Source organism: Erithacus rubecula (assembly GCF_903797595.1).
Source record: "Erithacus rubecula genome assembly, chromosome: 6".
Classification (NCBI taxonomy): Eukaryota; Metazoa; Chordata; class Aves; order Passeriformes; family Muscicapidae; genus Erithacus; species Erithacus rubecula.
This window is the reverse complement of record NC_136688.1, coordinates 30,176,080-30,191,263: the sequence shown is the minus strand read 5'-3', so window position 1 is coordinate 30,191,263 and position 15,184 is coordinate 30,176,080. Positions and strand designations below refer to the sequence as shown.

At 35.9% G+C, this 15,184-nt stretch overlaps 2 protein-coding genes across 2 annotated transcripts in view; one reads left to right on the top strand and one right to left on the bottom strand.

Moving 5' to 3' along the window:
- CHRM5 (cholinergic receptor muscarinic 5) overlaps positions 1–15,184 on the top strand; it is a 47,027-nt gene that overhangs the window by 3,684 nt on the left and 28,159 nt on the right. The gene's annotated exons all lie outside the window — the stretch shown is intronic.
- AVEN (apoptosis and caspase activation inhibitor) overlaps positions 1–15,184 on the bottom strand; it is a 79,852-nt gene that overhangs the window by 46,599 nt on the left and 18,069 nt on the right. The window contains exon 2 of the mRNA XM_079307671.1: positions 13,241–13,421. Coding sequence (XP_079163797.1) covers positions 13,241–13,421 — 181 coding nt within the window. The remainder of the gene's footprint in view (positions 1–13,240; positions 13,422–15,184) is intronic.

Genomic DNA, 15,184 nt, shown 5'->3' with positions numbered 1-15,184 from the left:
TAGACAAAAACCAGAAGTGCCCACTGCTCGTTCTGGGCAGTTATCAGCTAAAAGAAATCCACAAACAGGAGCACAGACTTGGAAGTAAATGTATTGCTGAGCTGTTGGCCTAGCTTCTGCATTCACTATAAGGTCTATCAAGACTACTATGTTACAGATAAAACTTTTACACTTCCATCCTTTTATTATAAGGAATTATACAAGCTAATAGAAAGCAAGGAATGAAATCCAGAACTTATGCTCATATAGTTAAATCAGTGATGCAGTAAGTCTATTTTACCTTGAGTTACAAATGAACACAAAATTCACCATGGCCATTTACGTCTCTCTCAAGCCCTTCATTCAATAATCCCCTGCCTCCAAAAATTACTGTAATGAGAAAAAAGGCACTAAAACACTTCAAACCATTTGCACTATAAATACATGAGGATAACATTATGCAGTACTGCCAACCAAGTGGAAAGAGCTATCTTTCAAAAAGCCAAACTGACTGATAATGGTTATATTCATAAATTTTAAAAAATTTATCTGTATTCATATATTTTTTTAATATATATTCATATATAGAGTGTTGGTGGTTTTGTTGTTTTTTAATTTTTTTTTATTGTTGTTTTTGGAGCTTTTTTGTTACTTGTTTCTATTGGGGGAGGTGTTTTGATTTGGGTTTGTTTTTTTTTTTAATAAACAGGCAGAGCCAGTTCACACAAAAACAGTATATGGGTACAGGTGACAATGCACAGGGCAGGCATTCAGGTCTCTATCGGTACAAACTCTGATTTAAAATAGAAGCACAGGAGCTTACATACATTTATGGCAGATACTCTGGGAAGGGTCTGACATAGAAGGAAGTTTTGTAACAGCAGATGCACCTGTGTGTTCCTGGCAACTCAAAAACTGCAGCCTAACAGCCTCAACATACATCTGGCCAGCTCATTTTTCCCTTTGTTTGTGATACCTTGTCCTTGACTAACTTTCAGTCCTGCAAGAGCTGCCTCCACACTTTATATCTTAGTTAGCCAAATCCTGTATCAGCTTTTCCATCCCTTTTTGCCTTGAACTGATACCAAAATCATGGATCTACAGTTACCTAAATAGTTCCATTTGATTTTTCTCACTTCTAGAAAGACCTAGACTTCTTCAATATTCCTGAAACTACAAGACATTATAAATACCCATTCATACAATCTGCCTCAATGAGCAGTATTGATGCTTTACAAGGAAGTCAACCTGTATTCCTCCATATATACTTATCTATCAGCCAGTGGTGAATCCAGCAAGTGTGCTACAAATCTTAAAATTACAGGAAAGTCAATTCTTTACAGAACCTCAATACCTTCCAACAGTTTTGAACTGACACCTTCTCAAACTTTAAATATTAATTTAGTGATTCTACAACAGCTTACAAACAGGGTCACACCATATTCATCAGAAGTTCCATACAGCCCCAAATTCTGCACAACAATAACCAAGAGCATGAGTCTAAGGATGACTCAAATCAGGGTACACACACAGGGATACTTCCTCAGAAGCATTCTGCCTGCCTCTAGCTATTTGCAGTTCAAGGATTTTTTTGAGCCTGAGATAATGTCTTATAAATAAGATAACTCTCGAAGTACTTTTCCAGTTGTTTTTAAACCTGCAAAAAAATTCATTTTCCACAACATCCTGTGACAAATTTCCATATTTAATTATAACTTATCATCAAAAATACCTTTGCTTTGAATTTGCAGCCAGATAGTTTCATTCAATACTCCCTACTTCTTCCACAGCAGAGACAATAATAATTTCTTATTTCCTTCCATGATTTCACACAGGGCTATGGCATACTGTTCTCATCTGTCTTGCAGTTGAAGACTTCTATTTTACTTTACTCATACCACCCTTAGCCATGCCTTATATGTAAATTTTTCTATACTGTTGGTTGTCTTGCTGGCCTTTGCTGTATCTTTCAATATTTCTGTTTCCTTGTGGAGCTTCTGGGATCCAAAGTGCAAAAAGCTAAACGATGTGCCTGTGTCACTGATTTATATGGTGATGTATTTTGTTTTCTTCTCTATTCTTTTCCCAGTTTCTTCAGTTCACTTGCATTCAACTGGGAAGTAATAACAATCATCTCAGATGACTTCAAATGTATAGGGACTGTTTACACGCACACACATACTGTACTTCACTTAATCTTCACCCGCAAAGAATTTAATCTGAAATTTTTGCGGATTTTTTTCTGCAACTCTCTGCACTCATCAGGCTATACATAATTGGAGGAAAAATAAGATACACACTTTCAAAAGTGAAGGCAACAACACATCAGATTAGCTCAAGACCTTAAACCTAGAGCTGCATCACTGAAATTCACAGATTCACAGAATGGTTGGGGTTGGAAATTCACTCTGGATCTCTGGAAATCACCTAGTTCAACCTCCTTGCTAAACAAGATTCACCTAAAATGGGTTGCACAGGAACTGGTCCAGGCAAGTTTTGAATATCTCCAGAGAAGAAGACTCCACAATTTCTCTTGGCAACTGTTCCAATATTCTTGGACCCTTGAAATGTTTTTTTCTCGTATTCAGATGAAACTTCCCATGTTTCAATTTATGTCTGTTGCCCCTTGTCACTGGACACACTTGAAAATAGTCTGGCCCCATCCTCATCACCTGCCCCTCAGACATTTGTACGCACTGATAAGGTCCCCTCTCATTCATCTCTTTTGCAGGCTAAAAAGGCCCAATTCCCTCAGCCTTTTCTCGTAAGAGATGCTGTCTTGCTGCCCTTCACTGGACCTGCCTCAGTAGCTCCATCTCTCTTGTCCTGAGGAGCCCAGAACTGGACAGAGCATACCAGCTGAGGCTCACCAGGGCAGAGTAGAGAGGCAGGACCTCCCTTGATCTGCTGGCAGTGCTCTTCCTAATGCACCCCAGGATCCCATTGTCCTGCTTGCCCACAAGGACACACTGCTGGCTCAGGGAAAGTTTGTTGTCCACCAGTACCCCCAGGTCCTTCTCCACAGAGCTGCTTCCTAGTAGGTCAGCCCCAGGCTGTGCTGGTCCATCAGATTATTCTTCCCCTGCTGCAGGATCTTACACTTACCTTTGTTGAATTTCATTAGGTTCCTTTCTGCCCAACTCTCAAACCTGTCTAGGAATGCTGGGTGGCAGCACAACTCTGGGGTATTGGCCACTCCTCACAGTTTGGTGCTCTGTCCCCCCATGAAGATCATTGATCAGTAAGTTTGAGAAGACTCAGCACTGAGCCCTGAGAGGCAATGCCAGCACAGCCCTGTGGCACTGATCACAACCCTCCAAGCTCTGCCATCCTGCCAGTTCTAAACCCACCTCTCCATTTACTCATCCAGCCTGCCTGTCCTGAGCTTAACCCTGAAGATGTTATGTCAAAATCCATGTCAAAGTCAAAGCAGATGTGTTTAAATCAAGACTGACAAGAGCTTTTGACAGTAGCTGTATTAAGAGATGTGCCTTAAGTTAAACACTAACTAGTTCACAGCTTGCTTTGATGATTGCTCATGTTATTCAGAAAAGTTCACCCAATCACAAAGGATTTCCTTGGCTTTGTAATCTATGAATTTTACTGGCTGCAATGGGGTTAGCCTTTCATGTATGATTAGAGAAAACCTTGTCCACTATCTTTCAAGTCAGTAGGGAATTTAAGCTAGGGAAAGAAAAAACAGCAAATTTCCCTTCCTCAAATTTGTCCCAAACTTTACTGAACCTAATTTTTTTTATTATGCTTGCTATTGCTATTTTTATATGTTTTGCAAGTTAAAAAATGAAGCAACTATACTTGGTATTTCTTGGCAGCATTTTATCTCTAACATCTAAAAGCAAATAATGAAATTAGAATTTAATTAATAATTAAATTATATATGCTTTTAAAACATCTTGCAAAAAGAGGATGAAATTGAATAATTTCTAAGTTTACCTCTGCCCAGCTGTCAGAACAAAGTTCATTTTTAATTCATGCAAAAATTTAGACCATAAATATTCTTTTCTCCTACTGAAAAATTTGTGAAAACAGGTCTTTAATTCATACTCCCAATTTTGCTTTCCAAACGGGTTCTACAGTTCACGTCCTCAGTTTCATATAGCTACTGCAGCAGTAGAAAATGGTAGTATGCTAAAATACTTTAAAAGTGAAAAAAAATTGCAAATATAATCACCCAAAGGAACAAGACTCTTCAATTAATAAATGAACAGACAAAAGAAAGTTCACATTCACTGATAAAGATAAACTATTCTGAAGTACAGGCACTAAACACAAATAATCACTAGGGGTTTTTGTTGTTGAGTTGGGGTTTTTTAAACAAAAAGATAACATGACCAGATAAAACACTGTAGACACTAAAATGCTTTGTCTCTAGTTAAATGTTACTTTACACAGAGATATTTATAAAGAGCAATTTTCTTTGACAAGCTAAACTGCACTTGTAAGGTAAAGGGATGAGATTTGATGCTTTCAGATCACATTTCTACTAGTTAATTTAGTCATCTCATATTTGTAGGCAATTTTCCTCTAAGAGGCTAGATTATTCTTCCTGGAGATTTCTATTCCTCCTTCTTACTCTTCCTCCTCCTCCTCTTTTCACAATCAAATACAATTCAGAGAAATAAAGTTGTCTCTGGGACAGAAAGAGGTTATATCTCTTACTCTTGTAAGAGAACAATTAACAAGGCATTATGAAATTAATAAAAGAAGAAACATAAAAGAAGGGGCAGACAGAACCATGGGGAGTTGCACAAAAGAAAATTTAAAGAAACAGAGGCTATAGACTCTTATTTGCATTAGAAAATTTACTTGTTGACAATATTCTAACTGAAAATGTACATTAAGATGAATCAGAAGTAGGCATCTGGATTTAATCCAACTTTACCCAACACACATGCATGTTACCACCCTTACTATTATCAAGAGCAATTCTAGTATTTTACTGATTCTGCAAGATCTTTCCCTTCTCACCAGCTGTTCCACTTCATGTTCCTGCCAACTCTTTTGCACCATTCATGTAGTCATATCAGGCAATGAGATCCATATCTGGTGATGGGCCAAATCCATAATATCACTGAAGTGTCTTTTAAACTTTTTTCTTCAGAGGAGAGGAGGTGACCTTAGCTTATTATTGAGGGCAGAAGCAAAATACAAAGCAATTTCAAAATCTGTCATGCCAAATTCTATCTTCAAATTACTTTTGAAACATTAAGCAGACCTAGAAGAAAAAATGCAACCAACACTAACAAGGCTCCATTGTAAGGAAGTCAGGGAGAAAGTGCTATTTTCCATTAGAACCACTTTGGTATATTTTCTTGGGCATTGGAAAGGTTACAGTGAACACTGCAATATCTGAGTATCTTTTCCTAAATAGTACAAATTGTATAGACTTGTTGTCTGGTACTGTTACTCTTACACCCCCTAGCACTTTATTATTCAAAACAATATAACTCAGATTACCTCCTATTACCAGTCAACTGTCAATTTATAACACTTGGCTTTCCAAAACTTCCATTCTGCCAGCATTTTCCCAGCAGAAGGTTAACCAAGTGTCTTGAATGAAAATGTCATTGCTATAAATACCTCCAATTATGGCCTCTAGCCTTCATGACACAAAAATCAATAGAACTATATCACGATTTTAAATCATTCCCATCTTGAAATAGTTCTCCCACCTTGGCCCCTTTTGTAGAAACCTGACACACAATTTTCAGCAACACATTTTCTCTATATTGAAGCACATGCATATACTCAGTCAAAGAAACCCATATTATCACAGGCTGTTTCCAGTCAACAGTATAAAAAGAAGTAAAGAGCGTATGATCGCATTCACAATCCCAACTATCTGCAGCATATTCAGAAATACCATGCTTTATAACCTCAGACAAGTGTGTACTGTCAAAGGAAGGTCATCTGATTCACACTCCAGTAAAGGTTGAAAATTAGTCAGAATCAAATAAAATATAATTCTTCACCCTATTCTCACCCTCAAACATTACTTTTATTCAAAGAGCTTTTAGTTCGCAATTTTCCACACACAAGGGCTTGGTTTGCAAAAAAGGACAACAACAGATACAAATAATTCCCTCAAGGCTGGAATAGACAGTTACTACAGCTCTTGTTTTAAAACAAGCTTTGGCAAGGTTCAATATGCCCCTGACATCCTTCAGGAAAATTACTCAAATCTAGACAAAAAATTAGCCATTTCAGAAAAAAAAATATTTTTACTGCTCGGAAGAGCCATTTTTGTATACAACACCCAGAAATGCCAAAGATGCTACTTCCCTGAATGAGCTGAGAGTGAACAATAGGCAGGAGAACATAGAATACATGAGGAACCTAAAAGTGATTTGGACAAAAATATGAGGCAGGGGAAGGGTCAAGAGAAAGCCTAGACTAGAAGTTGGATGTAGAAACCAGAAATTCTTGAGCAAAAGGAAACAACCTCAAAATAAATAGGTGTGGCTAAAGCATACTAAAACCAAAAGCATTAAAAAAAGAGCCGGACAAGGAAAGCCCAAGGCATCAAGATCAGATTTGAGGAGAAATTTCAGGACCACAGATGGAATAAGAAGGAAAGAGGAGCTGTAAATGAGATAAACTAACAGACAGGCACTCAGAGCACTGTCCACCGCACAGCCCTTCTTTCACTCCAAACCTGATGCTTAGAAACAGCACTGTTCCTTGCCAATGAATTTCTGAGACTATTGCTAGAATAGGTCTTGCCATCTCTTCTGAAGGTGGTTCACATGCAGGCTGATCACAACACTTCTCTGGAATATGTATCAATGAACAAGGAAACATTCCCATCACAATTATTTTGTTTGTTAACTGATATTAGGAATAAATTCACACTTATGACAAGCAGATTAGCAAAAGTTGTCTGATTTCTACAATTAAACCAATCAGCTACATCTGATAGTCTTATCATCTTTAATAAACAAAAATTTCTAGTTTTACAAAACTTTGTAGAATTTGTGTTTCTGTTTTGTTTCTTTCTCTAATGTAAACTGCTGAGAGACTGAACAAAAATATCACAATTAAAACAAACACAGCTCCTCCAAATCAATCAACATCTTTTAGTATTACCATAGAAGTGATATCTATTAATGTCATTATTGGAAAAGAACCAGTCATTTATCAATAAGCAAAAGAATGTCTCTGCTCTAAAAAGTTTACAGTCTAATTCAGGTGATTCAACAGTGGTCAGAACTTAACAGAATCCGAAGTGTAAAAAGGAAACCAAAAAAAAAAACTAAATCAATCAAAAGTAATATGCATCAATAATGAAAATCAAAAGTTTTTAAAAAATCAAAGTGGGAATGGAACAAAATAAAAATCAGTAAAAGTAGGAGAAAGTGAACAAGAATGTCATGGCAATAACACACTGAACTTCAAAAATGAATACTGGAATAAGAAATGTACCATCTGAGTACAAGAGTCAGAGTAATTCAATTTTGGTTAGGGGATTTCAGTGGCAGAAATGTAAGAGATGATGTGGCAGAAACACAGATGACCAAGATGAGGCGTAGTCAGGCAGAACAGTTTTAGGGGTATTATAAAAACAAAGGACATTATTAAACTAGAGAAAGAGTGAATCAGGTGAATAGACATTTTTATCTAGGTCTCAAGCCTACAAATTCAAGTAGTGGACATGACAACAGCAAGACAGGAATAAGGACAAATTACTCCACATTTAAACTTACTGATTTGTGATTTCATAACCAAAACATACTTCAACATAATTCAGCAGAATTACCATCATTATAAATTAGCAGCAAAAGATTAATGACCCAGTGTTAGAGAAGGATATCAGTCAGCAAACCTAAATTCAGAAATCTGGAACCTCACAAATAAATGACTCTACTCAAGATGTGAAAAAAGAATGGGGAAAAGCTTACCAGACTGATTTTAACAGGAACAAAATTTAACCTCTTTAGTCTGTGAATCTCACCCTATTAAATTATAAATCATAAAGCATACACATTTCTCTGAAATACTGAAATCTTTCAGATTTTTTTAATTTCCTACCAGTAATTAATTATACAGTACTACCACTGATACTTAAAGCCACATAGTTCTAAGATATCAGAATGTTAAAATGAAGACATATTATCCTACATTTATATTCAGATCATGGAGTCACATTATACTTCCACACTTCAATCACAGTTTTGGTTATGTATTAGATAAAACTTTAGAGGGAAAAAGGCACAGATATAAAAGCATATATAATGAACACAGACTACCTATTGCAAGAAACACATTTATCAAGAAAATGTAATTAATACTTAAAATCTGGCATGTCTTATTTTTAGTTCAGACAAAAAAAGAAAAGAAAAAAGACAGCTTGGCTTGTCTCATTAGAAAAAAAAAAATAAAAAAAAAGATGAATTTCTGTAATGTTAGGAACAGTTCAGGAAGAAGCACTGAGCAGATGGAGAGCCAGCTTCCACTGATGCCAAGTCCTGTGATTTCAGTGCAAATCTTTATTGTGAAAGTTTTTTTTTCTATTTGTTTGGGAGAAGAAAAGGAGTACAGGAGAGACTGGTTTTTGTTGGTTTCATATACCTACAGGTACATGAGCTAGAAGAAGTATCTCTTAGGTCTGGTAATAAGTCCAAAGTTGCAGACTGCCCTGTTGCAAATAAAACGTGCAAGTGGAAATGAGACCACTTGGATATGAAGCCTCCACAGATGGGAAATGTTATCTACCACAGGACCATCAAAAGGAAATGAAAGTTCTGATGTACTGAAATGGGGCTAGGAGAAGCAGGATAGGAAAGCATGCCATGGAAACTCAGAGAATGTTTAGAACAGTGAAAAAACAGACAAATTGAAGAAAGATGCAAGCTCAGACCTATTTAATTTAGGAGCACGCAAACTAGCAATATTTAAGTGACCTGTTACCAATCCTTTGTGCAATGGTGTAATCACCTTTCAAGATCAGTAACCTGGCATCTCTATCTCAAAGCTGATAAGTGATAAGAAGTAACCAATACTGCACAGAGGTTATGCACTTGGGGAACAGCAAGAATATGGAAGTTTTGCAACAGTTGAATTTCTTGGCCAACTTCTGGCCAAGAAGCAGCTGAGTTGCCAAGCAAGTACCTGAAAACAGGACCCTGACATATACAGTAATCTAAATCAACAATAAGTTAGGCTTTTATGTAAAGAAAGCTGATTTTAAGATGTAAAGAATTCTTTTTTAGTACTTGAACTATGCACTGCTATTGCTATTCTTTTTGTTTGAGCAGAATTACCATTAAAAAAAGAAAACTGATTTACTCTTCACTCAACCTTTTTTTTTTCCCCCCCGAAGTCTCTACTTGAGATAGAAAAGTTGAAGGAAAACCTACTTTTAATGCAAGCCTTGCTCCACAAGTTTATCTGTTCAGATTTTCCAAGATGGCCAAAGGTCTTTTGTGTACTTCTAATTCTCAAGCATGTACTGACCATGCAAATGACAAAAATGCAGCAATGTATTGCAATAGACACATCAAAATTAAGCAGAAATCCAAATGAAAGATGTTAAAAAAAACAGATCAAGTATTTAGGGAAGGGACTGTAACTGTTACTTCACAATTCTTATAATTATTGTTCACTACTGTTGTGCTCCAGTGAGTTTTGATTTTTATTCTACATTTTTTATTGTATTCAACTGCTAGATACCTACAGAAATTATATGTATTATTATTATAAATTATATGTATTCTTACAATATCAAAACCATTCTCCCAGTTTCATGCTGCACAGCATTTCTCCATCTTAACCTTTAATGCATCAGAATTATTCAGCCTAAAAAAACACAAATGAGAAAAATTCATGTCCACATGATATTTTTAATCTTGATAATCATCATCTTGCAATCCAAGTACTGTTATTGAGCCATGCATGCTGGCAATTTTTGGCTGGTGTATTGCTAATGCCTACCACATTTAAAGAAAAGTAATCAAGTGCCTGGATACATTTTGATCAGCTCTTTAATGATATTTTAAAAATATATTTTTAAAGAATCTACTCACAGCCAAAAAGCTGATGAACAACTTAAGTCTACTGTAGGTCACTTAACCCTCATCTTTCAAAAAATGAGGGCAGCTCTTTCAACATGGCAAGATTCTGCTCGCAAAGTAAGGTTATCCTATCACTTCCACTTCTCTTGTTCTTTATGCTTCAACAGCATTTTTACTAAATTGATTCAAGACCCATTCCCTGAAGGCTTCCCGATGGACTTGTATTTTATAGCTAGACAAAAGCAACACAGAAAAGTTTGATATATTCAAGATAATTAAAAAGAAATAAATTATTAAATGCTAGAAAAAATAAACATACTGAGAAACTTAAGCTGAACCCAGGACTCCTATTTTTCACAGAAATATAATAAGCCCTAACAAAGGCCAGTGACATCAGTTGTTATGAAAGCCACCTGACACTTCTTAAGACTTTCTTCAGATTCCTTTTTAATTATTGAGTATGAAATTTTCATGGTCTATCATCTGCTTCAGATGGCTTTTCCTTATCCTCCCCTTACCACCACCACCACCACCTTGTAAAGGTACCCAGAAAATGACTTGGACATTTCTCTGTGTGAAAGCACCTGAGAACCTGCAACCGTTTTCCTGCCCCAAATCAGTAACTGGAAGTGAGACTGCATAATGATTTTGTATGAAACAGGCACACGCTGTGCATTTTGTGAAAAATCTGACCTGACTTAGCCAAGCTACAGGCTTCTAGAAATCAGAGTTTGTACCTAATTTTTACAAGATCTTCTGAAGCTTAACAATCATGGCATCTACCTCCTCAGTTGTCTTCTGCATATCATCCAAATGTGCAAGGGAACTGAATTAAGTTTCCTCTAACTTTCAGTTTTGAGTGAGAGACAGATTTTCCACTGCAGGAGTAGTCTGTGTTTAACAGGCTTTAGGTAAAACACTGAGCATGAAGTGCTGCCTTGCATTTTTCTGCAGCCTTACCTATAGTGATATCCCTAACTGACTTGAAAACAATGGTTTGTCACTTTATACTGTTGGATAACTATTAAGTAGGATTTAGGGTATACTGTCAGAGAACATGCAGAGAAGATGGAAAAAACAGTCTATGATGGAGACCAGAACTGGAAGCCTGAAAAAATAAACTGGGATTGACTAGACAAGGAAAGAAACTAAGAGGAACCTAACAAGATGTGGTAGTGAATTAAGCCAAATGAGCAGTACCAAGCAGAACAATTAGACTTGGGGATTACCAGGACTGGAAAGAATGAGGGATAAATATTCTGCCTCTGACAGAATTTTAAAGAAATGGATTTTAATAAATACTGAAAATTATTATAATATTATAATTATAAATAGATATGGAAGGGAGCTGGCTAACAACAAAAGACTGAAAAAAGATCCACCAACAGGAATCAGAAACACAGACAAGAAGAAAAAACAACAGAAGCAAGGGTGAGAAGAATTAGGCAGGCAAGGGCTGACAGAAGACAAACAACCTGCAGTCATGAGACAGCCTAGGGCTAGTCAGGCCTAAATATTGGATTGAAAATGCAGAATCAGTGCTGCACTAGGGATTGGCATGAGGCAGAGAAAGCTGGAACTATAAGTGAAACAGTGTTTGTCTTCAGAAGCTATTGAAAGATGTAACATAAAATACCCTAAAGACTTTACATTCTCTGCAAGTATCTGCAAACTCCTTTCACCTCCTCAGACTTCCACTTTCCACCTTCCTCTGCTAATGATAAAAATGTAGTGTAATTATGCATAACTTTGTTCCCTTTTTAAGTAACAGTAATATTTATGCATTAGATTTAAAAGATCTAATCCTAATTATCAACATGACATCCATATTACCTAATATCTCATTTTGCTATTTTAGGTTGATTTTAAGTAAAGAATTACACATAGATGCATGTTTACATTATATAAAACAATTAAGTACCAAAGACTTTTAATTCCTTGGACATCAGTAATTTCTCCATTTAACTGTTACTAGCATTAATTCTGTCTTTAATACATTATCCCAAATTATTCTTTCTATGCTATCTCATTCAATTAACAGCATATTTTCTGGGATAAGCCAGGTTTTATCTTGAAGGATGACACTCTCTTTAAGAACCTGAATTCAATATTATGGAACCTAATCATTACACAGGAGATCAGGTATTCAATCTGAGCTTTTGCCAAAGAACTCTTAACTGGCTGTAATAATTATATAGTTGTGTATTAATAGCAAACCACAAGATTTTAAGACTTTTTTAAGGTTTTGTATTAATGGAAATTTAACTCCACTCCCTCTCCTGTACTCCCTAACTGCTCGTTGCAATTAAATTGGATTCATTTTGCGTCTTCAGAATGCTGAACAGCAATATACTAACTACAGCAATTATCTGATGAAGCAGATGTGTGAGCTTCTTCTCAGACCACTACTAATAAATGTGACTGTATTCTCAGTTTTTACACATCAGCCAAAGAAACTAAAGAACAAAGAACACTGCTGACACAAACTGCTTTTTTTATGTGACTCCAAGAAATCTGCATTATTGTTTAGAAGGTACTTTTTTCTTCCTCTGAAAGAAAGTACTTTATCCCACTGCAGTTTCTCATCAATTTATTTCACTATAGAGAACAATTATAATATATCTTAAAATAAAGCACTCTCTAAATCAGACTTAGAATTAATAAATATGATGAATATATTAATACCTTTCAATATTATCACTTGAGGCATTAAGAGAATCTAAAGAGTAAAATAAATGGGAAGGTAATAAATTCAAAAGTACTGTTCTTCAGGACATTTTAAAGGCATTTTGAATTACAGAGTTATCGAAGTTATTAAAAAGCTGAACCATGGAGACATGGCAGCTCAGGACAGGTCTCTTGATTTAAAAAGTTTTGAATTACTATATCTACTTTGCTCCCCAGAATCTGTTACATTCACATTTATGAGGTCCACACTACATGCCTTGACTTCAGCATCGTTTGCCATGCAACGCAAGATTCAGAGAAATGAGTACACATTTCATGATACTGTGATTAAAACCTGATAACTTAGGCCCAACTTTACAATGTCCATGTGAAACAGAACTTCAGAAACTGATTCTTGCACAAAGAAAGGAATCTACTACTGAGGCAGATAGGAATGGTATTCTAAGGTGGAGTTTCATCATCAAGGACAACAGCCTTGACTTAGTCATGCCTCAAAACATGACTAAATAACTAAAAAACCCTACAGATTAGAAAATGCTTACCTGCTGAGCTAAGCAAAACACTGAAGTCTGTTCCTCTCTGTGACTCCCCAGCTTCACACTGTCCCTCTTTTTCTGTATCCTCATAGCGGCTCCAGTTAGAAAACACCTTTCTTCTTGAATAGCATTTCACTTCTTCCTTCTCTTCTTCATGCCATGATTCAGTATCATCATCCTCCTCTGCCTGTGACATTAAAATGGACAGTTAAGCCATTGCAACTATATAACATTTTGCTCTGTATTTAAACAATCATTCATACAAACAATTCCAGCTACAGAAATAAAACCCAGAAAGACAAATCCATCTGGATCCCCACATACATTTAGGTGGTACTATCTTTGTGAACTGTATGTAATTCATCCAGAGTGTAACTAAAAGCACTGAGTAAAGCTTCAGCTCTCAAATGAAGTCAAGCAGAGACACTGATACAAGTTCCACTACTTTCCGTCCTATTCTGAAAATTCATAATGAATAGCCTTCTTCATAAAACTGAGAGCAATGGATAGGGAGTGGAACTAAGAATTGAAACCAAATGTCTCTGCCCAAGGGTTGCAGTGATACAGATGATAACTGAAAAACATCTATGTTTGTAGAGTGAAATAGGAAAAGATACATTCTGCAGAAAACACTTTGAAAATGGTGATTTATGTAAGAATTTCCATTACAACCAACTGTAGAGTCTTAAATCAAGTAATATGAACTATTTAATCAAGTTTCATTTCCTTCATGAAAGCCATTTTATGGAAATAGGCATAAAAAAAGAAATACACTGCTAGTTGCTGATCTACTAACCTTAACCTGTTAAAAATTCCTAGTATCAAAAGGAGAATTCATTGCAGAGCCAACTTAAGATACAAGCAAAATAGGCATTTGCCACAAGTACTCAACAGCTGTAGAAAAGCCTCCCCTGTCTTGAATTCTCTATAAATGCAGCTCTTCCAGAGCTTAGGGTTTAGCTAAAATGATTGTTGTTTCACAAAAAGAAAGATTTGCTTACTGGAGTGAGGAGCACTCAATGGGCAAGAGATGAAATATGTCGCAATTACACAAATACACTCCCAGGTGTCAAACAAATGACAAAAAGAGAAGAAAATATTCTGTGCATTCTCACTGGTTCTGTGGAATTTTTAGGTGAATTATCTTTTCTTTGTATTCACCAGATAAATACACTAAAATGGTTGTTGTAGGTAAATAGTTATGTGAGCAAGTGAATGAAGAGTGAACAACATTGCTGGAAACCGAGGCAGAGCAGTAATATAACACAACAAAGGCCAAATCCACTTACACCAAAACAAAAAACTTACTTCTTCTCCATTCTTTGCCTGTGAAATGAATGACATGCTATAATCCAGCAAACTGCAAACCTAGAGAAATTCAGTGCCCAAAATAATTTGGAGCTAATACGATTCACAAGTCAAAGCAACAACGGTGCTACAGAGATAGATCCGTTTTGTACTTTATTTTTAAGAAAAGATCTGAATCACCTTAAGAAACTATGACATTATAGATATTTATTTATTATAGATCTCTTTGGAGAATTCGCTCCTTTCAGCAGTAAACATAAAAATCCCAGGAGTACAACTTCCATAGTTCAACAATCTTCCAGCAAACTAGTATGGACACAAATGTTTTCACTTATACCAGATTAAATTCTTTTTCACATTCTGTTATTAGCTATGCTATACAGTACACCTCAAGGAAATTTCATTTTTTAGAAGTGAAATAGTTAACTTCAAGAAATAAACCACAAATTCTCAGGAGCATTAGCAGCTGTGCAAACTGGTTCCCCAAGTACTGTCCTGAGGCATACTGTTGAAACAAGTTAACTTCAAATAAAAACTTGCTTCTGTTTCCAATAAATATTTAATGGAAAATCTTACATGATGCACCACCAAGCTACAAAACCAAACTACAAATAATCACAATTGAATAGTCAACAATCAATT